At 51.9% G+C, this 27,706-nt stretch overlaps 1 protein-coding gene across 4 annotated transcripts in view; it reads left to right on the top strand.

The window, feature by feature from the left end:
* Positions 1-512: 512 nt before the first annotated feature.
* The window catches only part of PLCB2 (phospholipase C beta 2), a 39,016-nt gene continuing 11,822 nt past the window's right edge, over positions 513-27,706 (top strand). For 2 of the 4 annotated variants that reach the window (XR_003916236.1, XM_029963797.1), the window contains exons 1-11: positions 9,124-9,453; positions 12,720-12,797; positions 14,359-14,427; positions 21,607-21,747; positions 22,429-22,508; positions 22,766-22,819; positions 24,886-24,961; positions 25,275-25,375; positions 26,033-26,199; positions 26,395-26,541; positions 26,759-26,916. Coding sequence is in view for 3 of the 4 variants with exons in the window: in XM_029963797.1 (XP_029819657.1) it covers positions 9,370-9,453; positions 12,720-12,797; positions 14,359-14,427; positions 21,607-21,747; positions 22,429-22,508; positions 22,766-22,819; positions 24,886-24,961; positions 25,275-25,375; positions 26,033-26,199; positions 26,395-26,541; positions 26,759-26,916 (1,155 nt within the window). In the remaining variant the exon portion in view is untranslated. Of the gene's footprint in view, positions 621-9,123; positions 9,454-12,719; positions 12,798-14,358; positions 14,428-19,662; positions 20,395-21,606; positions 21,748-22,428; positions 22,509-22,765; positions 22,820-24,885; positions 24,962-25,274; positions 25,376-26,032; positions 26,200-26,394; positions 26,542-26,758; positions 26,917-27,706 lie in introns of those variants that run through there. The other 2 variants (XM_029963798.1, XM_029963799.1) reach the window with 2 other exon arrangements.

Here is a 27,706-nt window from a genome sequence, read left to right as displayed (position 1 = left end):
CGGCAGAGGGCTGCCCCCTCCCGTCCGCCAGAGCCCCGCAGAGCTGCCCAGCCCTCCGGGAGCCCCTCGTTGCGGAGGGAGGCAGGTGATGGTTTAGTTCCTCCCCGGGCCGCAGTGAAGGCTCCTGGCACGCGCCTGTTGCTGGAGGAGGTCAGGAGGCCCCTCTCTACCCTGGCCTCTTGGAGTTACTTCTTGGTGCCTCCCTGCTGCAGGTACGTGCTGCCTGCACCCTCTGTGAGGCTGGAAGGGTGCCCGAGCCAAGGAACAAGTTTTAGAGTGAAAGGCTTTCTCCAAGCTGGCCTTGTCCCAAACCTGTTATTGATACAATCTAAACCTCCTCTTAAAGCATGGGTTCACATCACTCCCCAGGTGTTAGTTCCCTACAAAAGCATTATATTCTCATGTTGAAAAGACAACTAAACCACCAATTTAGGGTATAAATTAGCTTTGTTTTCTTTATGGGAATGATGTAGCTGCTTGTTTTACAATAATTTTCTTCCTCCTTTCAATCTCAGGTGTGGTAGTTGCAGCAGAAACTTCTTGTAAACCAGGACTTGCAGTTCTGGAGGAGGCAACAGTAGCTGGAGACCTGCCTGTTACCCAGAGAGGCTTCAGAGAAAGTGAGTTTTGAGTTAACAGCAGCATTTTATTTGTGCTCCCATGTGGTAGAAGGGGTTTGCCTTCAATGCCATACTCCCAGTTGCAGGAAAATTGTGAGAGAAAAGTTGGGAGAGAGGGAAAAGTTTTTGCAGGAAGAAGTACAGAGCTTGCAGCTCTGAGGAAGACTCGTGAGACAGAAGATATGTTAGGGAATAAATGGAGTAGCTTCAAAGTAGCTGTAATTTTTGGAAAAGGTGGACTGTGTTGGCCAGAGGCTGCAGGGCTGCTGTCTGCATGAGGAGGGGGAGCACTGCTGTGGGTCTGTGTGCACTGACTGGGCAGGGCTGGGAGCCCCAGTGTCCAGCAGCAAAAGGAGCACCTGGAAGGGGCTCAGTGTGGGGTGCCTGGCTGATTGTTCTGACAGGGGCAAAGGAATTTGGAGACTAAACCTGCCTGTTCAGGCCAGAGGGGCTCATTGCCCTTGGCTGGGGAGTTGGACTAGACGGTTTTTCAAGTTCCCTTCCAACCCAAATGATTTTGAGCTGTAGATAGACTTGCTGTAGCCTCCTGAAGTATTTAACATTGATGAAATGTTGCTGTGCACCTGGGGCACGTTTGTTAGAAGGTACTGGGGCCTTTCTTTGTGCCCTGTGTGTCTTCTGCCCTCATTGCTTACAGGTGATTGTATTCTCCTCGTCAAGCTCAATGTCCCACACCTGAGCACACGAGCTGGAGTCACAGTCACACCTGGGCTGCATTAACTGATGATGCCCTGCTGGCAGAGCTTCCCTGAGTTACAGAATTGCCTTTTCTGCGGTGTACTGTACATTCTATACACACATTCCCTTGGACTGTATAAGTTTAGGTTGAATTATAGGTGTGAATTTATTCTTACAAAACGAATTTTCTAGTAATTTTTCAGTGTGTTTTCCCTCAGTGATGGGTTTGGTCCAGCCCGTTCTCCCCTTGCTTCTCCTCTTCCATTCAGCAAGTGAAATGATGATGAGTTGCTACTTCTCACAAGTCCTTTCCCTATGCTCTGGCTTAATTCCCATTCTGGAATTTCTAGGGTAGAGGATTGACACATACAGGCAGTTCTTGTGGGGCTGACTGAGGTCTTGGCAGTTTTGATGATTCTGATGCTTGTCTAGTCCAGGATGTCTTCCTGCATTTTCAGACTGTCCTGGGAGCCAGGCTGGACTGGCTAAGGACGTGCAGGGGAGTTGTAAGAACATTCCCAGCAACTGTGGAAGCGTGGTGTGGTTGAGATCCCAGCGTGTCATTCCAGAGGTGTTCTGCCTTCAGCCCAACGGCTTCACCTCCCCCCTGCATTTATTTGTGGCTCATTCATGCCTGCAGTGGAGACCTGCCCTTGCTGGAACACACAGTGCCATGGTATTATTACAGAAATTCAGTGTTCTCAAGGCTCTCTCCTCCCTGCCAACCCTCCGCTCTCATGGCTCTGAGTAAGCCCAGGCTTGTGTTCATTAAATGTTGTGAAGTCTTGGCTTTTGCCAAAGTCAGGTGAAAGCTTTTCTTTTTACTGTGAGCAAGTAACTGGGTGTGAGCTTCTCTGCAGGCAGCTGCCAGCAGGTGTGTGCCTTCTGTTCCCAAACAGAGTTCCTTGCTAACAACCTCTCTAAGGCAAGTGAGAGCCAGGAGCCAGAGCTGCAGTCAAGATGTTTTCTTTGTCCTTGGAGCATTAGCAGAGATCCCAGGCTGTGCTCTGAGCAGGCTCCTGTGGTGCAGGATTGGAGCTCTGGGGTCTTGTGAAGTCAGGGACTGTGTCTGACACCAGACAAAGCTGACAAATTACTCCTGTCTGGAATTTCCTCCTAAAGAGCACAAGAGATCACTCGCTTGAGGCACGTGGTGCACACTGGAACTATGTGCCAAGGCAGGAGAGCCCTGCAACCCTCGGGCAGCCTTCCTCCCACCACAGCCCAAAAACTACTCTGCAGGGTCCTGTTCTTTACAAGATACTTTAACTTACTTTAATACTGCTTTAATTTTGACTTGTTGGGTCTGAGGGTCCACTAGAAAATGTGTTTACTCGCTGCCTTACACCTGAGTGTTGTTAAAACCACGGGTGCTGAGACAGATCTCCTGTTGGAGACTTGGGAGTTCCACCTCCCTGAGTGAGCAGCGTGGCTTGAACCCTGCTGCTGCCTTGCTGCAGTGGGATGTTTGCCTGCTCTCCAAGGGCCCCTGAAGGATGGAGCTAAATAAACCTGTGTTATTGATTTCCCATGCTCGGAGTCTGTGGATAGCATCCGAGTGCTGCAGGATAGGGAAGACTTCATTAAGGGAAGATTGCTGGCCTGAGGTACTACCTCTGTGCAGCCCCTGCTTCTGGAGTAGCAGGGCACTGGATGGGATGCCTGGGAGGTGGGTGAGTGTGTGTTGTTCACAGAGGCCTCTGGGCAGATTATAGAGACTCGTAACTTTTTTATTGGCTCTTTGTTGATGTTTAAACTTTACAGTGTCTCCCTTGGTCACATTTGTGAGCTGGGGAGGAGGGAGATGGATGAGATCTTTCTACCTGCCTCCTAGTGTTTAAAGGATGGACTAGTTTGTTTAAATTAATCTTTCTGTGCCTAAGTCCTTGAGCAAGTACTCTGCTAGGCTGGAGCCTGCTGTCACAGAGAAGGTCCCTGCTCTTGACAGGGGCATCTCTCAAGCTCTGCTGGCTGCCCTTCTACAGGAAATACTCTATTTCTCACTGCTGCTCCAGCCTGCTGTTGGAGCCTGCAGGGAATCTGTTTCTGTTCCTCTCTGGCATTTTCCTCTTACACACTGAAATGTGTCTCACGTGGGAAGGTGCAGTTTCACTTGTTAATCCAAGAGCAGATGGGGAAGGTTGGGGATGTCCTTTTATTTCCTTCAGCTCTGATTTAACTGTGACAGTGAAGCTGGCACAACCCACAGTCTTGCACTGACTAGGACAGTGCTCTGCAGAGGTTATGGGAGTGGGGAAGGTGCTAAAAGTGATGCTGAATTTGAGATACCACAGCAGGTTTTTGCTGGGTTTGCCCAGGACTGAGGCTTTGGGCAGAAAGCTCCGGGGAGCTCAGGGCAGCTCCAGCCTTGTATCATCAATGTGGGGAAGCCCGTTTTGAGCCATTTTGTTATCCTCTGTGTTGCCTAAAATTAGCTCTTAAAATAAAGCTCTAAGACTCAACTGGTGAGTTTTAGGAGCCAGGCATTCCTTGATTACGATGCACTGTGTGGTCACAGCACACTGGCTGCCCTGGCACTCAGCTCCCCAGGTGCTCACAGGGGTGTCTCCACTGCAGCTGATATGGCAGCACTGCAGGACTGTTCATTTTCGCTCCCTGCATTCCTGTTACATATCCAGGACATTCCCCAACACCTGTTACCATATACACAAATCCTTATAAGGTCTCTGAGGGGCTCCATCGAGGGTCTCTGGTGGTCACCTGTGCAGCCAAACTCTGTTACATCAAACAACTTGTTCATTCTTCAAAGTCAGCTTGACTTGGCTTAAGTTGGGTCCTTGCTGAGTTACACTAAGGCAAGGTGCTGTTTTAACTGCTTTAAAGATCAAATAGATTCTTTTATATTTGAGGAGGACATGAGGTTTCACCTTATTTGAAACAACGAAGCTTTGAATGTGTTCATATGTCCTGAGCATGGGGTAGTTTCTTCTTGCAGAGAAAACCTCGAAAGTGGCTGTTACTGCCTGGCTCCCTCCATTTCTGTGTGCCTGGCTTTGGGAGCTGAATAAGGAAAATGGCCTGGACTCATCTTGATAACTACATGCAAGGCAGAGTTATTTGCCTCAATTAAAATATCAGCCTGAAACCTCTCCCAGTTCTGCTGGAGCTGATTCTGACTTGATGCATCTTCCTGTTTTCACACTTTTGCCATCCTGGTTCAGATTCTGATGGAAATAGAGCTGAAAGGTTCCAGGAGAGAGGCTGTTCTGATGCTTCCAAGAGCAGAAAATGTGGAAAATATCATCAGCAAGTTCATTGTACACCTGTGAACAGGGGAAAGGTCTGTTGGCAATGAGTTCAACATGGTGTTAACAAGGACCCCCACTTGTCTTCAGCTAAATAAAACTTGTCTTACAGCCACTGCTCAGGGAAGTGTTTCTTCCAGATCCAGTGGTTTGATAACCCCCCACTCCTCTGGATGTATGCACTTCCAGCAGAGGTGTTCACCTGGATGTGGTTATGGAACAGGATTATTCCTCAGTGTTCTGTGGACCAGGGCATGTGTATCATTGTCAGCTGGAAGACACTGTGGGGGTGGTGGGAGCCTGGGACCAGCTGCTCCTTTCCTGCAGTCCAGGAGACCAGAAATGGTGCAGAATGAAATCAAACCTGCCCTGCACCCCAGCCCTGTGTGCCCCAGGTGCTCACATGGGCCAGGGCTGGGCTTTCCAGCAGGGAAGCTGCCCTGCTTTTTGGGAACATGCCTCACTGTGTGGAACCTCTGGTACACCTGAATGCTGTAGAATGACCTTCCTTGTCCTTCTTCAGTAATTCTCCTTCCACATGCTGTTTGTTTCTGGTCCCATGTTTATCTGACTGCTCAAAAATAAAAACATGTTAGGAACTGCATCCAATGTTAAATGTGTCCTGGGACCTCCTTTCTAAGAATCTGGACCCGGTTTGTGTGCTGTTTGTTCCTGGCTTTGTAATTTGATAAAATAAAGAAAATAATTTCCAAGATCTAATTTTGACCTCTATAAAGACAACAGATGATTTAAAATCATGGAAGCCTGGGATAGTTTGGGTTGGAAGGGACCTTAAAGCCCATCCAATCTCACCCCCTGGCATGGGCAGGGACACCTTCTACTATCCCAGGTTGCTCCAAGCCCTGTCCAACCTGGCCTTGGACACTTCCAGGGATGGGGCAGCCTCAGTTCCCCTTGGCACTGATTACTCAGCATGGCTACAAAAACTGTGGAAAATGCATAAACCACAGTAAACAAGGTCAAAGAAGGACATTCCCTGGTGAGGCTCCTGGAGAGCAGCAGTAGAAGGAGCAGTGCCACAGATGTATCCACCTGCTCATCACTGGCCTCAGTCACCTTCCCTGGACACAGGGTGTGATCCAGGGAGAGCTTAGTGAGGGCTCAGAGTGGTCCTTTGCCTGAAAACCTTTGGAATCTCTGATGTTGCACTGTTCAGTGAAACCAGTGGAGACTGTGCATTCTTTGCCATGGCACTAAACCTGAACGTGTCATTGCTTCACAAGCACGTTTCACCTCAAGGAGTGTTTGGAATATGGTGTGCCAAGGCCTGTGTAGGGAGGATGGGAATGCTGTAGGTTGAGGCTGGACATTACAAAAGCAGGTTTTTGGTCTGGCTTATGGGATGTTTCAGGAGCATGTGGTCCTGCTTGCAGCACTCACTGCACCGCTGGGAAACAGGCACGGAGCCACCAGTGCTGTAAACACAATGTACTCCTGCCCAGAGAACACTCAATTATGGGTCCAACCATGTCCCAGTGGCTGAGCAGATAGTTTTTGGGGTTTTGTACAAGTTCTCGCTGCTTTTATGGTATTGTGGCATCTGTGGCCGCTTGTCTCCCTGTGCTGTGGTCTGCTGCCCTCTGACTTGTGCAGATCAAGCTGGAGTCACGCTGGGAGCTGTCAGGGATCCCTGACTTTGTGGTTTGGGCTCAAAGTAGGACACAAAATACAGCCCTGCACGCCCACTCAACAGTTCTGCTCTCCAGAGGTGGTTGGCAAATACTGGCCTTTGCGGTTTTAAAGGTGTCGTTAATCCTTCCCGGAATGCCAGGGCCCCGAGGGCAGAGCAGCCCCGGGAGCAGCGGGAGGGACCGGGCTTTGGGGAGCTGGGAGTTCGCCCTGCTGTGCAGTGTCACGGCTCTTCACTAGAGGACAGCATTACACATGGCAAAGTGTCATTAGCACGGAACGGCGCCCGGAGAGATTTCTTAGGGATTATGTGCGTGCCAGGAGTAAACTGGGGTTGAGGTTACACGATAATTCCCTAGAAGTCGGGAGCCATCCAGTCAGGGGCGTTTAATACCGTGGCTTAAATCAGTGTCTGCAGACCTTGTCTCCTAAAATATCTGAAGGGTGATGCTGGGGAAGGCAGAGCCTGCTGGATAGGTAGGACAGGGAGACAAGGAAGAGTCTGCACTAAAAAAAAAAAAAAAAAAAGAGGGAAATTTTTGCATATCAGAACTGTTGCAGCAGCTGGTGGGATGCCCAGTGGTGAAGGTGAGGGATGTAGGATGGGTGTGCCCTGGATGATGGCCTTGCTGGAGAGAGGAGAGGAAGGGTGGTTGGAATAAACGAGCACTGCTCCCGCCCGCTCCGATAGCAGAGCTGTGCACGGAGGGCAGGACTGCTGCTCCATCCTATTGCTGCTCCATCAGCCCCTGTGGGGACAGAGGCTCCCACAGAGCAGGCACTGGGAAATGGAAGATAAGGAGGCTGGGCTGGGCGAAAAGGAGGGAGCTGCAGCTTTGGGGACCACCTTTGTGCAAGCGGGACCTTGGCCCTTGATGCTGTGGCACCGTGTGGCCTCACAGGACTTGGGCACTGCTCTTCATGCTGCTTGTGTTTGGTTGGGTCTTAATTATTATTGTTTTATTTATTATTTGATTATTTTAGGGGTTTATTCCTTAGGGAAAGCCGCCCTTGAGCGACATGTGAGCAAAGCTGTGGCAGGATTCTTACTTCCTTCAGGTGGGTTGGTGGGGCAGAGAAAGCTGTTGACTGTCCTGGTCTGAGGGAAGGCAGGACAGGAGCAGCTTTTCTTGGAGGTCCTGCTTCTGGCTGGAAGCACCCTGGGATCACAGAGCTGTGATAACTGTGCTAAATATCAGACAGGCCACTGGATCCAGTAGCTGTGACTGATCTCACCTGCCCTCAGCAGTACCAGGTAGCAAAGCTCATCCCACCTTTCACTGTGACCTCCCTCCAGGGCCTTCCTGCAGTGCTGTCAGTGTTCCAGAGGCTGGGAGAACAGCACCTCTGAGCAAGATTGATGCTCTCTGTCCCTCCCCCTGCTGCTTCCTAATTCAAAGGGAAGAAGCCCTGGAGCTGCTCTGACCTTGGAGAAGGGATCAGGGGAGGGTGGAGAACTTTCATTCCTCGTTTCCCCCTCTGTCACCTGCTGCTTCTCTTCTTGGGAGTAACAGCATTCCCTGAATGGGGGATCCTGTGACCCTGCCATGGCTGGGCCTGGAATTCCCCAGTGACCCACATGGCACGTGCAAAGGAAGCTTAATGCCACGGGTGTGGCTCAGCTGTGAGACCAGAGGTCTGTGGAAAAGTGCAATGTGTGTTAGTAAGTGCAGAAAACACAATGAGAGCTGGAAACATGGAAGCCCTTATTCCCAGTTTGTTGTGCAGATAAACCCTTTAAGGACATGTACAAAGAATGTTGGGTTTGTTCAGGGTTCTCTGTTTCCTTTTCAGGAATCTCTGATTCCTGCCTTCTTTGTTGTTTTACAGCTGGAGAACTTGCTACAGTTCCACTTAATCTCTCCTGCCTTGTGCCACTAACACCTGAGAATGCCCTTAGGATTCCTTCAGGCTGCATTCCTGGCTGTCCAGGCTGCTCCAAAGCACCAGACTTACCCAACTGGGTCCATCAGGGCTGGGAAGGAGGGAATAAAACACGCAGCTGGCTGCATTGGCACAGTGGGGGGGTTGTCCCCCCTGCTCAGAGAATCTGTGCTACCTCTGACAGCCTCTTGTCCCTCTTGAGCACTGACAAGTGCCACACCCCAGCTTTTATAGGAGACAAGGATGACGTCCCACTGTGTGTCTGGGAATCCTTTCCAGCCAGTGGCACAGTGATCTCCACTGCTGATGAGCTGTGGGGCTCTGCCTCTGACCAAAATAACCTTACCCATGTTGGACCTTTTAGAAGCCACTCCTGGGGAGCCAGTGCCCATTGGCCACCAGAGCCCCTCTCCTCCTTTGCTGCCCACATGGAATTCCTTCATTCCAGAGTCAGGAGCAGGGACTCCTTGGCCCTGTTTGCCTTTAACCTGTTCTGCTTTGGGTCACTTCCCTGCAGCCTCGTCACTACAATCCCCCCTCTCCCACCTCTCCCATTCTGTGTCCCACAGTGTCCGCCACAGACACAAGTGAGCACGGAGAGTAGTGCAGTTCCTCGGGACTCTGGGAATGTTTTATTTCCTCTGGGGAATTTCCAGCTGCTCTGCTGGTCTGTCTCACTTTCTGGATGACGTTCAGAGGAGCCCGTAAGAGGAGGGCTGGACAGTGCAGCGAGCGGCCCCGGCGATGGAGTGAGCTCCTTTCCCGGGATATCTGGCCCATCGCGCAGAGGGGGCAGTCCGCCCGCGGCCAGGGCCGGGCCGCTCGGCACCGCAGCTGCCGGAGCAGCCGGAGCGCTGCTGGCAATGCCTGCACTCCCTCCAGAGAACACTTAAGGAAGTTGAGCTGCGGAAGTGGAGCGAGCCGGGTGCCTCACGAGCTCCGCTCCGAGGAGCGGGTCCCTCCGCAGGCACAGCGGGTGCCTGCCCGCCTGCCCACGGGCACCTCGGCCACCGCCTGCCTCGCTGGGTGCCCTGGGGTGAGGCTCTGCTGATTTACAATGCAGATTCCTCGCTCCCTGCCCCTCCTGAGCTGGGCTGGGATATAAGAGGCTGTTTGCTCTCCGATGCCAACAGTGGCCATGGCAGAGCGCCCTGCAACGTGAGAGGCACAGATAGAGCAGAGGGGCCGAGCGGGAGCGGAGTGTGCGGCTGCCCTTGCTCCTGGAGGCTGAGGAGCACAGCAGCGGGACCATGTCCGTGCTGACCCCCGTGCTGCAGCCCCCCGAGGTGAAGGAGTACCTGTGCAAGGGCGAGCGCTTCATCAAGTGGGACGATGTGAGTACTGGGGCTTGGCTTCCCCACACCGTGTGTGCGGTGGCCCCGAGACACCGAGGTGTGGTCAGGGTTTGTGGGGAGCCTCAGTGTGCTGGATGGGGCGTTGTGTGTCCCACCTGAGAGCAGAGATCCCTGCGTGGGGAGAGGGAAGTGGGAAGAACAGGAGAGCTGAGGGCTAAAATCAAGGGCACTGTGTGTGTGAGGGGTTGGGGATGTGGCAGCTGCACCTCTGGTTGGGGACGATGGAAGCAAACGGAGTGAGTGTGCAGGGGGTCTGCCTGTGCAGCACTGGGGTGGGACCCAGGGTCCACCCTTGGGGAGGATCCCGCTGGGATCCCCCTGGGATGAGAGGCACACACATCACATTTGGATTGTCCGGAGGAGCCTGAGGGGTAGGATCTGCTCCAGAGCTGAAAGGGCTCACTGTGCTTTGCAGACAGAGAGGAAATCGGGCTCCAAGTTGCTTCCTCTTATGGCCCTATTGCTTGAGTGGATCAGGGGGCCGTGGCCTCCCACGCCTGCCCTGCTCTTGGCTCTGGGAATTCCCAAGTGCACGGTGACAGGGTGGCAAAGGGCCTGTGCTTTGACAGGGCTGGAGCCTCGGGGGTGCTGCTCTTTCCAACTCTGTGTCCTCTTTACCTTCAAAGCAGCCGGTTTGCAGTCCTGCCCTCCTGTGTGAGGGGAAGAAAGTGAGGAGCAGAAGTTAATTTGAACATAACGGTTCCCACCGTTGTAAGGAGGCAAAGGAGTGTGTTCACCCCAGTACCCACACACCTGAGCAAGAGGTGGATTGTCTGCTGCTGAGCAGGGATGTGAGAAACGGGGGGAGCCCAGGTTGTGGTTATTCACCAGGATCTGGGGACACGCTTGTTGACGTGTTGCAAATGAGATGATCAGAAGGATCCTCCAGCAGCAGTGCAGGAGGGATTAGTGCTTTTGTGGGTGTGAAGCTGGAACAGAGTTTGAAGTCCCAAGGCAGTGTGTGTGGGGGTAGATCACTTGTGTGCAGCATCAACACAATGTCCAGGGCACCAAGAAATGAGAGGGCAATGTGCTGTGCAGCTGACAGAGGGGATGTGTGCTGAGGAATACAGGTTGGAATATCACTGCCAGTTACTCCACTAGCAGTACATAAACAGGAGGATGACAGCAGGGTCCAGTGGAAAGTGCAGCCTTCCCCCTCCTTCCCGTGGGCCCACTGCCTGCAGGGTGCACTTGGAGCTTCTTGGAATTTGAACAGGGATCTGGTTTCTGAGAATAACAGTAGCCAAAGTTGTCTCAAATTGCTGCTGACTTTGTGCTCAGTCCTTGGAGGCCATTCTCCCCAAAACTTAAAGCTGTTAAGTACTTCACTGGGAATTCCTGGGATAGGCTCCCTTGAAAGCCTAAGGTGGGCCAAGTTGGGCTTCCAAGACCCACCAAGTGTTTATTTGCTGCTGTAACCACTGGAGTTCGTGAGCTTCATTTCTGCCTGGATCTTTCCTTAAAGTTTACAAATTTGTAAACATTCCTAAAAGGTTGCCTGAGCTAAACAGTTTGGAGGCTTGGTCTCCACCAATAACAAAGGCTTCTCCATAAGTGGGCTGTTCTGGTCACGTTGCTCCATCACATCGAGCTTTCCCAATCCAGGGTGAGAGCAGGCTGCAGAGGATGATGGGGAGAGCTCCAGACTGCAGGATTGCTGTGCTTTAGAACCCCTGAGTGCTGGTTTTCTGTCTGTCTTTGAGTTGACCTGGCCATGCTGTTGGCAACAGTTTGGAACTCCTTCCACAATAAGTGGGGCAGAGGAGTGAAGGTAGATCAGATTGGGCTCTTACATCACTCTGTACAGACTGGAGGCTTCCAGCAAAAAAAAGCAAACCCACACTGTTTCTTCAGACCCCTCACCTTGTCCAGCTTTTGTAAGACATTGTCTGGAGAAGAGGGCAGTGGATCCCTGATGGGCAGGGCTGACCTGGCCCACAGATCCTGCAACACCTTGGGGTAAGGAGCATCTCTGCTTTGGTCAGCACCCAGCAAACTGCCAAGCAGGCTGAAGAGGACATGGACAGTAGTTTAGTTCAAGAACCAGCTTGGGAACCCTTTCAGAACCCCAGGGAGGGCACAGAGTAGTAGGTGGCCTCTTAAGTGGGGCAGATGTGTGTGGGTTTGCTCTGTGCTGACTCTTGGCCCTTGTAGTAGAAGCAAAACTGTTCCTACCTCTGCAAGACTCTGGATGACAGCATTTTAGCAGACACTGCTTGCTTTCTGCCCTGAGTCGAGCCCCACAGTGTGAGCAGCAGCCAGTGTGGCTGCCAGACCATCTTCTGTAGAATCCTTATTCCTTTTGCTGCCAGGAGCCCCCCGTAGGAGACCCTGCCGGCACCCCAGGCTGGCACAGCCCTGCTCAGGAGCCTCCCTGCAGCCTCAGCTGACCTTCAGAGCTGCTCCATGGCAGATAAGGCTAATCTAGAACATGGCACAATGCTCTGGGTAGGAGCACAGTGCCTGTGCTGCTCCTCATGGCTTGTGGCCACGTGTGCAGGGAGCCAGCCAGGAGCTCTGGGGACATGGACATGGTGCTGGGCAGGTCAGTGCTGTCCCAGAGCTCTGGGAACATGGACATGGTGCTGGGCAGGTCGGTGCTGTCCCAGAGCTCTGGGAACATGGACATGGTGCTGGACAGGTCGCTGCTGTCCCTGGAACAGCAGGAGAACAACAACAAGGGAGTAAGAGGAGCACATGTGATGTGCTGTGCAATGAGCAGCTCATCATAACAAAGATATTGGATCTGGAACTGGAGGTCCCTGGAAATACTTTGGAATAAAGAATGAGTTCAGTGTCAAACTGAAAAACCCAAGTGACAGGTACAATGTCCAGATTTCATTACTGGTTTCATCTCAGCAGCTGGGTGTTTCAGCTTCATGAATTGAATTTGGAGCCTTCCCAGAAATGGCTGAGAGGCCTTATGATCCTGTCTTGTGTGGCACCAGAGGGCAAGTGCAGTGAGGAGTCCTCTATGATGAGTGAGTGAAGGGGCTGGGACACAGAAGCACCAGGAATCCTCATCCCTGTCTCCAAAGAGCTCACACTGATTCTTCTCTTAGCACAGGCTCGCACAGGAGATGGGAATGGATCTTGTGGGTGTCTCCACAGCTGCTTCTTCCACAGCGTGTGCACAGCCAGTCCATGGGGCTGTATTTGCACTGGGAACCTCGTGTCCCATGGTGGGTTCTCCAGTTCACCCCAGATGCCAACCTTCTTCCTGTGTTTTTTTTTTTGATCAGGAAACAGCAAGTGCTTCTCCCGTGATTCTCCGAGTGGATCCGAAGGGCTTTTACGTGTACTGGACCCATCAGAACAAGGTGAGCTCTGACACTGCACCCTCGGGCTCCAAACAGCCCGTCAGGTCTGTGTGAGATGAAAACACCCCAAGTGCTGAGTCCTGCACTCGGGAACAAACTGCCCCAGCCATTCCTCTCAGCAGGAACACCCCACAGAGGTGGGAGTTATTCCATGGCAGCTTTGTCTTCCCAGTGCCAGGACGGAGCAGGAGGTGAGGCTGTGAGCATGGCCTTTCCCTGCCTGGCACGCTGGCATCTCACTCCTGCAAAGCTCCTTGGGTGTCCTTCAAAGGGCTTCGTGGAGAACAGTCATGTTGATATCCCTGCCACCCAAAGGATTCTCCAGCCTGGACAGTGGTCCATTAACTGACTCACTGGGGCTTTGGACATTGTAATTAAAAAGCCCAGAGCAGTGACCGTGGTGCTGTGGTGCCCACTTGCAGTCTGGAGGGTGGGGAGCGCCCAGGGTGCCGTGTCCTCACCGCTGGAGCAGAGCAGGGGCCACAGCTGCTGCAGGGGAGGGAGAGGCAGCACGAGGGAAGAGTTCAGTTCCTCACTGAGGAGCAGCAGAGAGTGGTGGGGAGCTCTGGCTGAGGGAGGTGGAAGGCTGGGCTCACTTCTGCTTTCCAGAGCAGGGCTGTGGTTCAGCTCCACTTCCTCCCCCTGACCTACATGCCAAGGCAGATGCAGAGGCAGAGACGGTCCTGCACAGGCCCTGGCCAGGGACCTGAGGGGCTTGGGGGAGCTCTGTCTTTCCAGGAGGTTGTGCCCAGTGCCAGCTGGGCCAGGCACTGCCAGAGCCGTGTCCTCCAGAGCAGTGTCACGGGGCTGGGCACTGTCACACCCCTCGAGATGTCTCTGTCACTCCCATCCCCCTTCCGAGGTCCGCTCCGGGCAGTAGAATTTCTGCTGTAAGGGTTCCAGCAGGGAGAAGTGGAGCACAAAGTGAGGCAAAGGGAGCTGGTGTCACCATGGAAAGGGAGATGTCTCACTGGGGTACCTGGAAAAGGGGCTGGGGGAACGGGAGAAAGCTGCCACGAGGGAACCCAGACTTGGTGGGGGGGTGTCTCACATTCCTGGAAAATGCTTTCGATTAACTCCTAAAGTCAAGTGAACTGCTTTTGCACTAGGGATTCAGAAAGGAGTGGGATTAGGAGTAAAATTCCCGTCCTGCTGAACAATAAAATGGGGATACAGCCAGAAGACATGGTATCCACATTGTTCTGTGTTGGGATCTTGGAAAATAATATTATCTGCTGCAACAAGTATAATTTGTTCTCCAGACCCACAGTGAGAAGAAAAATTAGTAACAGAGGAAGGAAATTCAGGTTGGATATTAAAAGAACAAACAAGAACATGACAACAAGCCAGCAGTGGGGATGTGGAGGGGCTGCCTGGGGAAGGCTGTGGAGAGTCTTCCATGGGAATTACTTCCCTCCCTGCCTTGTTCCTGCTGGGACAGCTCTTCTGCAGGGAAAAGCACTGGCTCAGACCTGCCTTGTAGCTTCTGGGGGCTCTGGGATGGAGTGCTTTCCTTCCTCCTTTGCCCTTCCTCATCTTCCTTGTCCTTGTTCTCTTGTAGGAAATGGAAATTCTGGATATCACCAGCATCCGAGACACCCGAGTGGGGAGGTTTGCCAAAATCCCCAAGGTGAGTCCACAGCTTCTTTCTGTCTGATGTTCCTGTGGCAAAGACAGGGCTGCCTGGGGCGTTGGCGGAAGCTCAGGCAGCTTGTCCTGGATTTCTGTGGGAAGAAGGTGGAGGGGATCTTACCTGCTCGCATCACAACTGGGTAAATACAGAAAAGCCATCTTTACTCCTGTCCCTGAGCTCCCCGGGGTCCTCTGTGCACCCAAAAGAGGCACTTCTAGACTATGGTAGAGGAAGGAATATCAACAATTCCCTTTTCAAGTGCCCTGCTGCCCTGGGAAGTCCTACTGGAGACTGTGATGCTCCTGCACTGAGTCACTGGAGCTGCTCTTGTGCAAGGATGCACAGGCTGGGTCAGGGCACCCCCAAACCTGCAGTTAAAGCGAGATTCCAGCCCTGTGTACTGGGATTTTTCCCTTTAAAGGGAAGAAAATGCACTTTCAGAAAAAAACAGTTTCTTTCTTTTTTCTCCCCCCCCAATAGTTTGACATGGTCTGCTTGCAGGGTGGCACATGAAGGGAAGCACGTGATCAGGGCTTTGCTCTTGGTCTCAGCTGTAATTTAAGCTTCCTGCAGCAATGTTGTCCTTGTTAGGACTTTTTTCCTGGGACTGTTTTTTGGGTTATTTTGAACTTTTCCATGTATGGAAAAGGCAAGCAGAAAACTGCAGTGAAGGTGGAAAGGAACCAAAGGAGTAGAGCTGGTGGCTCCTGTGCTGACACAGGTGACTGTCTAGGCACAAGGAGAAGGTTTTGCAATATCTGCTGAGCCTTTTGCATAAGTCCTGCAGCTGTTTTCTCAATCTGCTCTGAAAATGTCTGTTCAGAGCTCCCTGAGACCAGTATTTCTCTAAACACCATGTCAGGTGGGTGCTGAAGGCACAGCAGAGCTCAAGAACAGCACTCCTGTCCCTAAAAGTCATAATTCCTTCTAAGAAATTGGATTTCTCCTTGAAAATTCACTTGAATGGAACATATTTGAGTTTTCAACGCACCTAAAACTTCATCTGCAACTTGTTTTGTGGGAAGGGTGTTTGAAAAAAAAAGCTCTCTGGATGTTGCTTTTTCATTTGGGAGGATAAAATATTTGGGGCTGGTAGAGTTGGTGCCCCACTCTGGACAGGATCCCCAAGGAAAAGGCCAACTTAAAGGAGAGGTATGAGATAGTATTTTCTGGGATAGTAAACTTTGAGGAATAACCTGTTTACAAAATGAATTGGGCTTTGATGCAGGTGATAAATTGCTGGTGGAAGTCTCGAGGCCACGGGTGGATGTCCTGGTGGCAACAGGCAGGAGAAAAATGTCCTAGATTTTAGCAATTAGTTAGGGAAGACTAATTGGAAGCTGCCAGGAGAAGACAGAGTTTGCCAATGGTACTGAGTTATTTGGGGTAATAAAGTGATGCTGATTTGTAGGAAGACCTTGAATTGCTGATTGACTGGATGATCTGGTGAGTGATAAAATTCATACAGATAAAAATCAGGCAGTGCAGACAGAAACAATCCCTCATCCTTCTGCAGTAACAGGCCCTGAGGTGACTGTTGGTACTCAGACACTCCGTGGGTGTGTGGTACAATATCAACACTGTTCAGCAGGATTGCCCCAAAAAAGTAAATTGTATGTTAGGAATGATAAGGAAATTATTAGGAAATCCTGCTGCTGTGTGCACCCCCAATGCACCCATACTTCTGGGTTGTTCTAGTGTCCTAGAATGAGGTAAGAGCTGGAAAAGGTAGGGAAGAGCAGCAGGACTAATAAAGGAACCAAGTGGCTGCTGTGGGAAGAGCATGTGAGTAGGAGGGGCTGTGATCTGGCAGAAGGGAAAAGATGAGGGGGATGTGGAGGAGGATTGTGAGTGCTGGAAAACCAGGAGTTGAATGGAGGAGGTGAGCACGAAGCACTCACTCGGGGTTTGAAGCAGCTCCTCAGGGTTTCTTCCAGTGTGAGAGTCCACATCAAGGGGAGTTTTCCAGAGGCAGGTATGGCACAAGCAGGAGGTGCTGCTGTCCTGCCTGGTGCCACCGTGCCATGGGATGCTTCCTGCCCCAGCCCTGGAAACCTCTGTGAGTGCAGAAAGTCGGGATGAGAAGGAAATGCCCTTGGGGGTTGCTGAATGTGAGCTGGTGCCTCTGGCTTGGGAAGCTGCTGCACCCTGGCTCGCTGGGAGCTGCAGGGAGGTGTCAGGGAGGGGTCGGTGCGTTCGCCCTGTCCCTGTGCTTTTCCCCAGGCCCTGGATCTGTGTCTGATGGGGGAGCTGCCGTGTTGCAACCATTGTAACAGGTCAAGGATGGTATTTTACAGTCTGGGAATTGGCTACAGCTCATTTTTGATGAACAAGGAAGCAAAAGTCAAGCACCACGGGATTTATTAAGTATTCGATTTATTAAGTATTCTCAGCAGGCAGCAGTGATGCACTTGATGACAACCTGTGCTGTGAAAATCCCGAGTGCTTTTTGAATTCTGCATTTCACAGGGACCCTTCGTTTGAAATAAGTCCCCTTTGTATTTCAGGGAGTTTTCTGGCATTTCTGTGACAACATGTGGTCAAATGCACTAAGCTGACTCCTTATCCACCTTTCCCATAGGGGGTGCTGAGAGGTCTTGTGTGGGCACTGAAAGAGATGTTGAATCAGAGTGGTGGGAGATGTGTGCCATCCAGACCTGGAAAATTCTTATTTTGGCTGTGCTGTCCATGATGCTTCTGGCTCAGAGCCCTCAGGGGTGTGTTCAACTGCCTTTCCCCAGAACAGAATTTCACAAAGGAATGCAGAAAGCAGGGAAAATGTCTTCACAGGAACCACCACACCCTCCACATGGGGCAGCTGTGTCTGAGGTGTCCTTACAAAGGGTATAAACATGGTGTGACAAAGCAAAGTCTGGTTTGGGGTGAAAGAATGTACACAGTGCTGTGTTCCCTGCTACGGAATGGAGGCTTGGAATGGTTGTGGGGTAGAACTGCTGACTTAACACAAACAGTTGTTTCACTGGCTAAAAGTGGAAGAGAAAGGGCTGATGGATCATATTTAGGACAAGGAGAACAGGATCACAGCTGTAGGAAGAGCTTTGGGTAGCACCAGTAGCAAATGGAGCATCCTTTCCCCTTCCCTGTAAGGGATTCCATAGTAAATCCCCAGCTGCTCTGAGGAAAAGCTTGTGGCCTGGTTTTCCTACTGGACTGTGACTGAGGGAATTCCAGAGGAAGGAAAGTGCCCCTGCTTTCCTCGGCAAGAGGCCGTGCAGGTTTGGGCTGTGGCTTGAGGGTGGAACATGCCCTGAGCTCTCCAGCCCCATGGCAGTGACATGAGTCTCCCTGGGAGTGAGATTCCCTGTGGATGTGGGGAGTTCCCTGCTTTCAGTAGCACTTGCCCACCACTGCTGAGCAGGAGGTTTGGGGTTTTCCTTTGTGACCTCCACACACAGCGAGAGGAACGACACCAAAGCGCCCTCGCGGAAAACCACTTGAGAAGGGCCCTGCTCCCTCCCGGCACGGGTCACAGACAGGCCCCATCCCAGGGCAGCAGGGTCTGGGGAGCAGGACATGCCCAGTGCGGCATGGAAAGGGAGTCACCGCGGGCTGGCAGCAGGAGGAGCCCCCTCCCAGTGGGAATGCTGCTCTCCTGCCCTCCCAGCCTGCCAGGGTTCCCCTGCTCCCCGCTGCGGGAGCTCCTCCCAGAGCTGCTCCGTGGTTTTTCTTCACAGAAAGTTTCTCTTGAGAGACAGGGCAGAACGAACCTTGGCTTGTGTTCAAGAGCACTGGAGATAAGACTGAGCAGGGCCTTTGAAGAGCCAGGAGACAAGATAAAAGCTCTGGAGTGCAGTTCAGCACCGACACAGTCTGTTATTTACACTCAGGTCTGTGTTTGCCTTTCGGTAACGAGGGACAACAAGGGCTCCCCCATTTTGGGGGGTTTTGGAGGCACCAAGACCCCAGAACGCTGACAGAGAATGTAATAATAATTCAGGCCAAAATTCAGGCCAAAATCCAGGCCAGACTGCTGTGCTGTTGGCTGCTCCTTGGGGTTTGTTTAGATGTTTCAGGAGGCGTTGGCTTTGAGACAGGCATACTTCTTATAGGAACAGAAGTTGTACTTTCTGACTGTCATGAGGATAAACCACCTCTGTCCTCCATCCACATTCTGGTGTCGTTGAACCCAGAGATGCAGCCTGAACTGAACATGTGCGGGGAGAAAATGATACTGAGGGATGTCACACACCATGTTTTGAGATGATAAAGTAGGAGCGAGTGGGAACGTTTAGGAACCACCAGGAGCAGCCACAGTGCCCTCGGAGCTGAGCCGTGGGCTGTGAGCCATGGGCTGTAAACACTGTGGGTGGTCAGTGGTTCTGCTGCAGCACAAGGGATGGGGCAGCTCTGGGACTGGGATTCAGCAACGTGTGTGAGCCCAGGATGGAGCTAAACCAAGTCTCATTCCAGCCCTCCAAGTAAAGAACGATCCCATGGGGCCATATGGAGACACTGATCTGTGTGTGTGCAAGGTACAAACCTGTGGCTGGCAAAGGATTTATAGATGGGGGAGCAGGAGCTGAGCAGGAAAGGAGAGCAGTAGCCTTGCTGGGCCCTCCTCCTGCCTCCTCCATCGTTGCACAGTGGGAGCTGCTCCGGCACACGGGGCCGGGAGTGCCCGAGGACACACAGGCTCCTCTGTCCCTGGCAGTGTGTCCCTGTTTGATTCCAGAACCCCACGGGTTATTTTGTGCCTGTGAATCCGTGTGCTGCTGCATTTTCCAGTTCTTTTAGATAAGACACTGAGAGCTGGGAGTGCTTCCCTGCGGGTTTTGGGCTGCCTGTGTCCCTGAGCTGGTTGGCGCAGGGACAGGCTGGTCCTCCCCACTCCCAGCCATCGCCTCCAGCTCGGGGGACAGGAGTGGTACCTCCAGAGTCAAAGGTGTTGGAAATTCCTCAGGTGCTTCCTTTTCCCCTTCTGGCAACCAAAGAAGACCTTTCTTCTCCAAAAGAGAAGACTTGCTGTCCTGTCCTCAGTGCCACAGGACACAGATCTTTCAGGGCGCAGTGACCCGTGTGGCTGTGGCAGCTCCCACTGGCGCTCGGCTCTGTCCCCTTCCAAGCAGAGAAAGGACCATCACTCTCTGTCTTGCATCTGGCTCTGGCTCTTTGTTTGTATTTGCATGAGAATTTGCTTTTCTCTGGACTATGGCTCTGCTCTGTACCGCTGAGGATTTTAGGGAAATCAGGAGGGTGGGATGTGAAATGGGAGCTGACTGTGTTTCAGCTCTGCCGGTGGGTTGTTTTCTGCTTGTTTGGGGTTTTTTAAGTGGATTTGCTGAGCATGTTTCCCTTCTGATTTGCATGGCTAATATCCTTGTCCTGCTTGTCATGCAGCAATTCCTATTTTTCCTTTATGGCCTCCTGCAAGGTGACTCTGAGTAATTCTGGAGTGAAGCTGCGGCGCAAGGTGCTGAAGGAGTGCAGGTTGTGGAGGTTCAGAGCTCCTGGACACAGTCTCTGGTCCTCTCTCCCCATCTCCGTTGGGTGCTGGATCCATCCCTGCCTGGATGAAGGCAAAAGCTCTGGTGCAGCACTTGCCCTGCTGGGGCCATGGCTGGGCAGGAAGGTCTGGAGAGCCAGGTGACAAGTGTCTGCAGAAGAGCAGTGTGTGGAGAAGGAAGGGCTGGGAGGAGCCCCGGGTAACAAATACAGGAAATGAGTTCAGCACAACCACAAGTTCTCCATTGTCTGGGCCCCATCTCCTGTGCAGCCCTGGAGTGAACAAACACCGCTGGCTTTGCAGGATGAAAGTTAATTTGGAGTTAAAACCCCAGCCCTCCGCTGCTGGTACTGAAAAGTGGAGCTCCGTGGAGGAGTTGCCACGAGCAGGAGAGGGGGGTGTGTGGGTGGTGCTCAGCTCTGCCAAGGAAAAGGGCTCACGAGGGGAGAATGAGCCACTGGAGAAATTCCCTAGCGGAAAATAGGCACATTTTCTGCTGGGTGAGTGCTCCCCCTTCCCTCCCTCCAAATGCTCTGGGATTAAGCAGGTTTCATTGTTACTCTCTTGGAGAGGTGCTTTTCAAAAGGGAGCGACAGTGGTCAGGTGATCCTGATTTACAATCCAGCCCATCCCATTTTTCCTAAAGATGCCTGTTTGCTATAGATGTGTCAGAATTGCAAATGCTCCAGAAATTTGGAAAATTGCAGAGGAAAAAATCAGCAGTTCCTTATAAAATGTCTGTGCAGCTCTGTGTGTGTCGTGGTGCAGACACATGGTGCCTGAAGCTGAGCTCAGATTCCAGCTCCAATTTAACATCCCAGTCTGACCTGCTCTGACAGTCCCAGGTTGTGGATTTTGCCCTGTTTCTGAAGGAGCAGGTGCTCTGACAGTGCCCTGTTTGCTTGGACAGGGATTTAGACTGCATTTCAGATAGTGAATTGCTGTGCTTTATTGGAGGAGTGGGAATTTTGTCTTTCCATTCTAAACAGCACCACCAGTAGAACTCTGGGATACCTTGGCTTAGCAACACCTCACGTAGGAATGCAGAAAATGCTGAATAATTTAAAGGATTCTATAAATACTTTGATATGGTGCTGCAATCCAAGTACCACTAATCGGATGAGCCTTATACTTAACAAAACAAATCCCTGGTGAGCCATTGCTGTAGGATACTGGAATTGCTGTGGAAAAAAACCACTGTTAACAACTGACAACTGCAGAAAATGGGACTTGGAGGGAGAGAGCCCAGCCCTGCAGTGACTGGGGTCCCAAAAATGATCTTTCTTGTGGAGGGAGGTTCCAGGTAAAGGTGTCATGCTAATCAAAAAGACTCTCCTAGTGTGTGTTTTGACAAAATCACCCTGTTACACACCTCTGGTGTGAGGAGGCCAAACTCTCCTCTGCTTGTCTGCATGTCTATCCCAGAGTTCCAGAAGGAATTTCTTTAAGGGCGGTCTCCAACTGTGCCTTTTTCAGACCAAAACAGCGTTTGTGGTGTTTGTCACGGGGGCTTGTCCCAGGTGATGCAGGTAATCCAGAATAAAGACAAAAAATAAGGAAAGCCAAGGAAAGGAAGATCGTCTTAAACAATTTTGCAACCCTTGAGGAGCTTACCGTGGATTTGGGTCAATGTTTGGATTGTGGCCTGGTTTTTTGGATGCAGCTTTTCCCTCCTTCTCCCGTCATCCCCCTCTGTTGTGTTTCTTCGGCAGTGCCAGAAGCTCCGAGAGGTTTTTAACCTGGATTACCCTCACAGCACCTTTCTGCTGAAGACCCTGACCATTGTGTCCGGCCCTGACATGGTCGACCTCACCTTCCATAACTTTGTGTCCTACAAGGAGAATGTTGGCAAGGTATTGGATCCTGAGGGCATGGAAGCACTGGGAACCACTAAGGGTTGGGGCATTCAGTGGGGAGCAGGAAAGGAGAGGACCCTGAGCCCTGTCAGTGCTACTGGCAAGGTTATAAACAAGCAGGTTTGTGCTCCAGTCAGGTGTGGGTCCTCTGTAGTTCTAGAAACTTCTGCCCTGCATGGAGAAGGACCAGTAGAAGGTATTTAGTGAGTCATTGTTGTCCTTTGTGTGTTTTGTAAGGATGAACAGAAGCTGAGAAGTGGCAAAGTTTCAGCTGCTGGTGTCTGTAGGCAGGAGGAAGGTGATAGAGCCAAGCCCGGGGCACAGATGTTGGGATTTGGAGCCCAGCAGTATTGGACAGGACAAGGGGCAATGCTTTTAAACCGGAACAAGTAGATTTAAAGTGGATGTGGGAGGAAATTCTTCCCTGTGAGGGGGGTGAGGCCCTGGCACAGGTTGCCCAGAGAAGCTGTGGCTGCCCCATCCCTGGAAGTGTCCAAGGCCTGGTTGGAGCAACCTGGGCTAGTGGAAGGTGTCCCTGCCCGTGGCCGGGAGTGGCACTGGATGAGCTGTAAGGTCCCTTCCAACCCAGACCATTTGGGAATTCTGTCCCCTTTCCATGTGTGCTGTGTGTGTCCCAGAGCAGTCCCATAGTGCCTGTGGCCTGTGTGTGTGTTCCAGAGCTGGGCTGACGACATCCTGGCCATCGTCCGCAACCCCCTCACCTACAACGCCTCCCGCTACACCTTCCTGGAGAAAATGTGAGTGATCTGTTCTCTGAAACACCTGGGTCCTTTCCATCTGTACTGGGAAAAAAGGCTTCTTAGCATCCAGGTCCCTGGGCAGCCTCCAGACCGAGGCCTGGCTCAGGCCAGGGTTAAGCTGAGGTTCTGCAGGTTTTCAGTTCACTGGTAGATCTTTTTTCCCAATAACATATTTTTTCTCTCTCCTTACTTAATAGGATCTCCAAGATTGTACACATACATTTTCATAATCTTGTTTGGTTCTTTTTCCACAGCCTGGTGAAGCTGAAGATGCAGCTGAATGCAGAGGGGAAGATTCCTGTCAGGAAGTGAGTGTGGATGTTTGTTTTATTGTGTGTTCACTCAGACTAGAGGCAGAGCAGGTGGTAAGAGGATGGTTCCCAGTGGCTTCAACCGCCTGTTTTTCCTGCATCTAAGAGGTAGAGATCATTCCCTCTCGATTGAGGCCATGGAAGGGCTCCTGCTGCACCTTGGTTCCTCCCCAGGACCTGGCACATAATTTGGGTCAGGGACATAATTTGGGAAATGGGACTTTGGCCTTCATTTACAGCAAGAAATGGCCTTAAACAGCCATAGATCTCACTTCCCGGCTGTTGCCAACAAATAATCAACAAAACCAAACAGCTCTGGTAAAATTCTGATCACAGATTGTTTTGCAAATCTGAGTTGATACCTGGATGAGGTGTAGGATCAGTTTGCCTTTCCTGTGAGGAGTTCTGGGTTTGGAGAGCTCTTTGCTGGGCTCCCCAGCTCGCCTGAAGTGGGGCTCACTTGCTTTCATTTGTCTCCTTTTCTCCCGTGTGACCACTCCAGCTCTTCTCCACCGGTCCTTCTCCACTTCTGCCATCCCTCAGCCTGCAGGATATACATAAATTACCTTTTGTTTAAGAATAAGGAGCTGCAGACAGAGCATTTGGGAGGTTTTGAACGGCTCTGCTTTAGGGCTGAGCTGTGTCACAGCATCACAAAGGCGGGCACTGATCACCCCTAATAAACACCCTCCCCGGGGGGTGCTGTGTGGCAGAAGGTGCTGGATTAGGGCTGTGCTGGCTGATTGGGCCCCTGGACGGCTGAGCTTTATTCAACACGAAACATTTGCTGTTATTTGTTTTCTAAACCACCTACCAGCAGAATTTCATTCTGTCGGAAACCAGCGTATTCATCAAAGGGCTGTTAAAAATGTATAGGTCTATAATGAATAACACACTAGGGAAGAGTGCTTTGAATTGATCTTTAATATGCAAGCCAGGGTAGCGTTGCTGCAGGGGGAACCGGCTTATTCCTCTGAAACAACGAGAAAGAATATCTGGTACAGGCTGTACCTCTCCTCAGTGCCCATTTCCTGCAGAATGGTAACAATTCAGGCCATTAAATAGTCCAGACTAAGAGCCAGACTTATAAAAATACTCAGTATCTCCAGGTGCAGATAAATGTAAGGCTTTCAAAACTCCGTGTCTGAATTATTCTGAAAATTCCACGAGCATCTGCCTTTCTCTTTAGACATGTAAATCCCTTTGGAATCATGCCAGGGCTGCTTCAGTTTTGCCTTGCAAAGGGCACTGGGTTTGCATGAGCTCCTGCGGCCCCCCCAGCGCTCCCACCTGGCAGCACAGGGCACTCCCTGGTCCCTGTTTGCCTGTGAGCACCGGGGATGCCGGGAGCTTAAGAGAGCTGAGCCTCAGTTTGTCCACGGGGGAGAGCACAGTGCTGCTGCCTGGGATGGTCTGAAATGAGGGAGGGTTCAGTTCTTGTTCCTGCTCCACACTGCAGCTGCTTTAAGCTGAAGGTTTGACCCAGGGAATTGTGTCCTGCAGACCAGTCCCAGCTTTCCCTACTGGAAAGGAGCTTTGGTTCCTGCAGTAGTCGTGTAGTATCCTAGTCTCTGCCTGTGCAATGAGTTTGTTCCTTGAATTCACGGAAAGCCTCTGGTTCCAGAAAACGTTGCCTTCTTTCAAAGCAGCAAACGTGCAGAACGTTTGTTTGGAGTTTTTGAATGTTGCCTTGACTACAGAGCAATTCCCTGCCAGTGCCAGCTCCCACGGGGGATAGTGTCTGGTGGGTGGAAGTGTCCTGGGAATTGGTGACATGAGGTCTGCTGCCACAGGGAGCACCCCCAAGAGGGTGGGACAGGGATTTTAAGAGTCACAGGGCTCTTACAGAGTCCATAGCAGAAATACAGAACTTCTGCATTAGATCAGCAGTCGGAAACCCTCTGTAGGTTTATCAGACTCGGTACCTCCCTTACTCCCTTGGAGAAACAGTATCTGTCTGCCCTGGTCCATCAGCCTCCCTCACTGTGCATTTGGAGTGTCCTGCAGCCCCAGCCTTCCTGCCCTCTTTGCTGCTCCATTGTGATCCTTGTCCTCCCCATCAGTATTTTTCAGATGTTCCCTGCAGACAGGAAGAGGGTGGAAGCAGCACTAAGTGCTTGTCACCTCCCAAAGGGCAAGGTAAGGGTTTCTCTGGGTACCCAGAGGTCTTGCTGGCTTGAGAGGGATCCTTTTGCCTGCCCTGACTGTGGTGCCCTTGGGTGTGAAAAACCACCAGCCCAGATGCTCTCAGATGCTGTGAAACCTTTTCTTTACCACTGCCAGGCCTTAACTGCAGCCTGCTGGGGTCAGTTCTGGCTGTATTCCAGGAACACTTGCACTGGGTGGCACAGGGAGCAGCAGCACCCGGGCAGATGTTCCAGTCACTTGTGTTGGCCCAAGGAAGTGTTAAGGAGAGGTTTGTGGTCCTGACACATCCTCTCTGTGTTCTCAGAATGATGCCATCAACCCAGAGGACTTCCCGGAGCCCGTGTACAAGACTTTCCTGATGAATCTGTGTCCCCGACCCGAGATCGATGAGATATTCACCTCACAGTGAGTTCCCCTCAAACCACAGCCCAGAACTGGAGCTCCTGTGGCAACAGATAGACAGAAAGGGGGGGATTTAATCCCATGTGGTTTGTCTGGTCTGAAGCCTCAGAAGGGCAGGAACAGGGTCACTCAATACCTTCACTCCCAGCCTGGACAGAAAGGATGAGACCTCCCTGTGCTGTGGAGACCCTGAATTGTCCCCAGCAGGAGAGCTGAGCCCAGGTCAGCACTAGGTCATGCCCATGTGACACTGCTTGTGGCCAGCCTCAAACGGAGGCAGTGTGAGAACCACAGTTCTCACAAGTACCCAGGGGCCTTTTGCTTTTCAAGTACCTAAATCTGTGACTTCTTACATGGACTTGATTTTACAGGGCAGGCAGTGAATGCTCTGAAATTCAGGTCTTTTTAGGGTTCAGGTTAGAGCCTCAAAATATGCTTTATCTTCCCCTCAGTACAAGGTGTTCCCAGTATGGAATTATGAGGAAGAAGAAAGGGCACAGTGGGAAGCATCATTTACAGAAAGAAATGTGGACAAAGCAGAAATGTGTGGGCCCAGGGAGGGGGACCCCACTGCTAACCTAGGGAATGACCAATCTCTCTCCTGTGAAGAGGTTTCCTGGGTAATTCCCAGGCCTTACCTCTGCGATTCTCTCCCCACAGCCATCTAAAAGCAAAGCCCTACATGACCAAAGAGCACCTGGCCAAGTTTATCAACAAGAAGCAGCGAGACTCCCGCCTCAACGACAGCCTGTTCCCTCCAGCCAGACCCGAGCAGGTGCAGAGCCTCATCGAGAAGTACGAGCCCAGCGGGATCAACATCCAGAGAGGTGAGTCTGCCTCAGCCCAGAGGTCCTGCTCTGGAGCTGGGGTGGAAGAGCAGAGCATCTTGTACCTTCTGCCATCCTGCTTCCCAGGGGAGCAGGCAACCTGGCTCCCACATCTCCCTGTGCTGAGGTGCCTCAGCAGGGAGGTGCCAGATCCGTTCTGTGTGGGCACCGCTGCCAGCTCTGTTTTCCATGCAGGGCAGCTCTCTCCAGAGGGGATGGTCTGGTTCCTCTGTGGCCCTGAGAACAACGTGGTCGCTCTGGACAAGCTGCTGCTGTACCAGGACATGACCCAGCCCCTCTCACACTACTTCATCAATTCCTCACACAACACCTATCTCACAGGTACGGGCCGTTCCCGAGGGAGGCACCATCCCAGGGAGGGAGGGATGGATGGATGGCACGGGCAGTGGGGTTTGGGGGGCTGAGGTCTGGGGTGGGCTCTGAACACTGTGTGAGGAGAAGTGTCACCCTCTGCCTGCAGACCTCTTGCTGGGGGCTGGCAGAGGTTCCTGCTGCTCCTGTCCATGTGAGGAGTTAAGGCTGAGCCTGTCTCCCACAGCTGGGCAGTTCTCCGGGATCTCCTCTCCCGAGATGTACCGGCAGGCGCTCCTGGCCGGCTGCCGCTGCGTGGAGCTGGACTGCTGGAAGGGCCGGCCCCCGGACGAGGAGCCCATCATCACCCACGGCTTCACCATGACCACAGAGATCCTCTTCAAGGTGGGGAGGGCCTTTCTCCAGGGATGCTTTCCCCTGCCCGGCTTCAGACAGGGGAGCTGCCAAAGGGATGGGCAGAGGGAGGAAAAGACTGATGGAGGTGGTGAGGGAATAATGTGTGGGGAGGAAAGGTGAACAGATGGGCACTAGGTTGGAGTTTGTGTGCGTTTTTGGAGCAGGAGGAGCAGAGAGGTGGATGGCTGGAGGAAGATGGATGACTAACCGAGGGAAGTGCGGGAAGTCAGGCGGAAGCCAAGGAGGGATGGCTGAGCAGATGTGTCTGTGATGGACAGCACAGGCTGGTGGATTTGTGGATAGGTGAACAAACAGGATGGCTGTTGGAAAGCACACAGTTCAAATGAGTGTATATTCTGGCGTGCAGCAGGTTTCTGTGGCTGAAAGCCTCACGTGGTGCCTTTTGGAGGAATAGGGTTCAGTTCCTTCCTAATGACCTGAGTGTTGCACTGTGTTCTGTGGGCAGCCGGCTCCCTGAGGATTCAGCTCCCAGGCTTTGGAAGCACAGCACAAAGTCTGCTTCTCCCTTGGCAATACTGGGCATTTTTCCACAGCTGACAGGTTACAGATCAATGCAGCACACTGATTTTTTCTGCACTTCTTTGCACAGCTGCTGCCAACAGGCAGAGGCACTGGAGATTCTTCTTATAGCTCTTTGTTTTTCTCCTGTCTTCCCCCCAGTTCCCACACTTCATTGTTACTAAAATATTTACGTCGGGGGGAAAAAAGCAACTAAACAAACCAGTCCTTAAGGTCAGAGGTATTGTCGTGTTTGGTG

Source organism: Manacus vitellinus, unplaced genomic scaffold (genome assembly GCF_001715985.3).
Source record: "Manacus vitellinus isolate BGI_N305 unplaced genomic scaffold, ASM171598v3 scaffold_63_pilon, whole genome shotgun sequence".
In the NCBI taxonomy this organism is placed as follows: Eukaryota; Metazoa; Chordata; class Aves; order Passeriformes; family Pipridae; genus Manacus; species Manacus vitellinus.
This window is presented reverse-complemented; position numbering and strand designations above follow the sequence as displayed.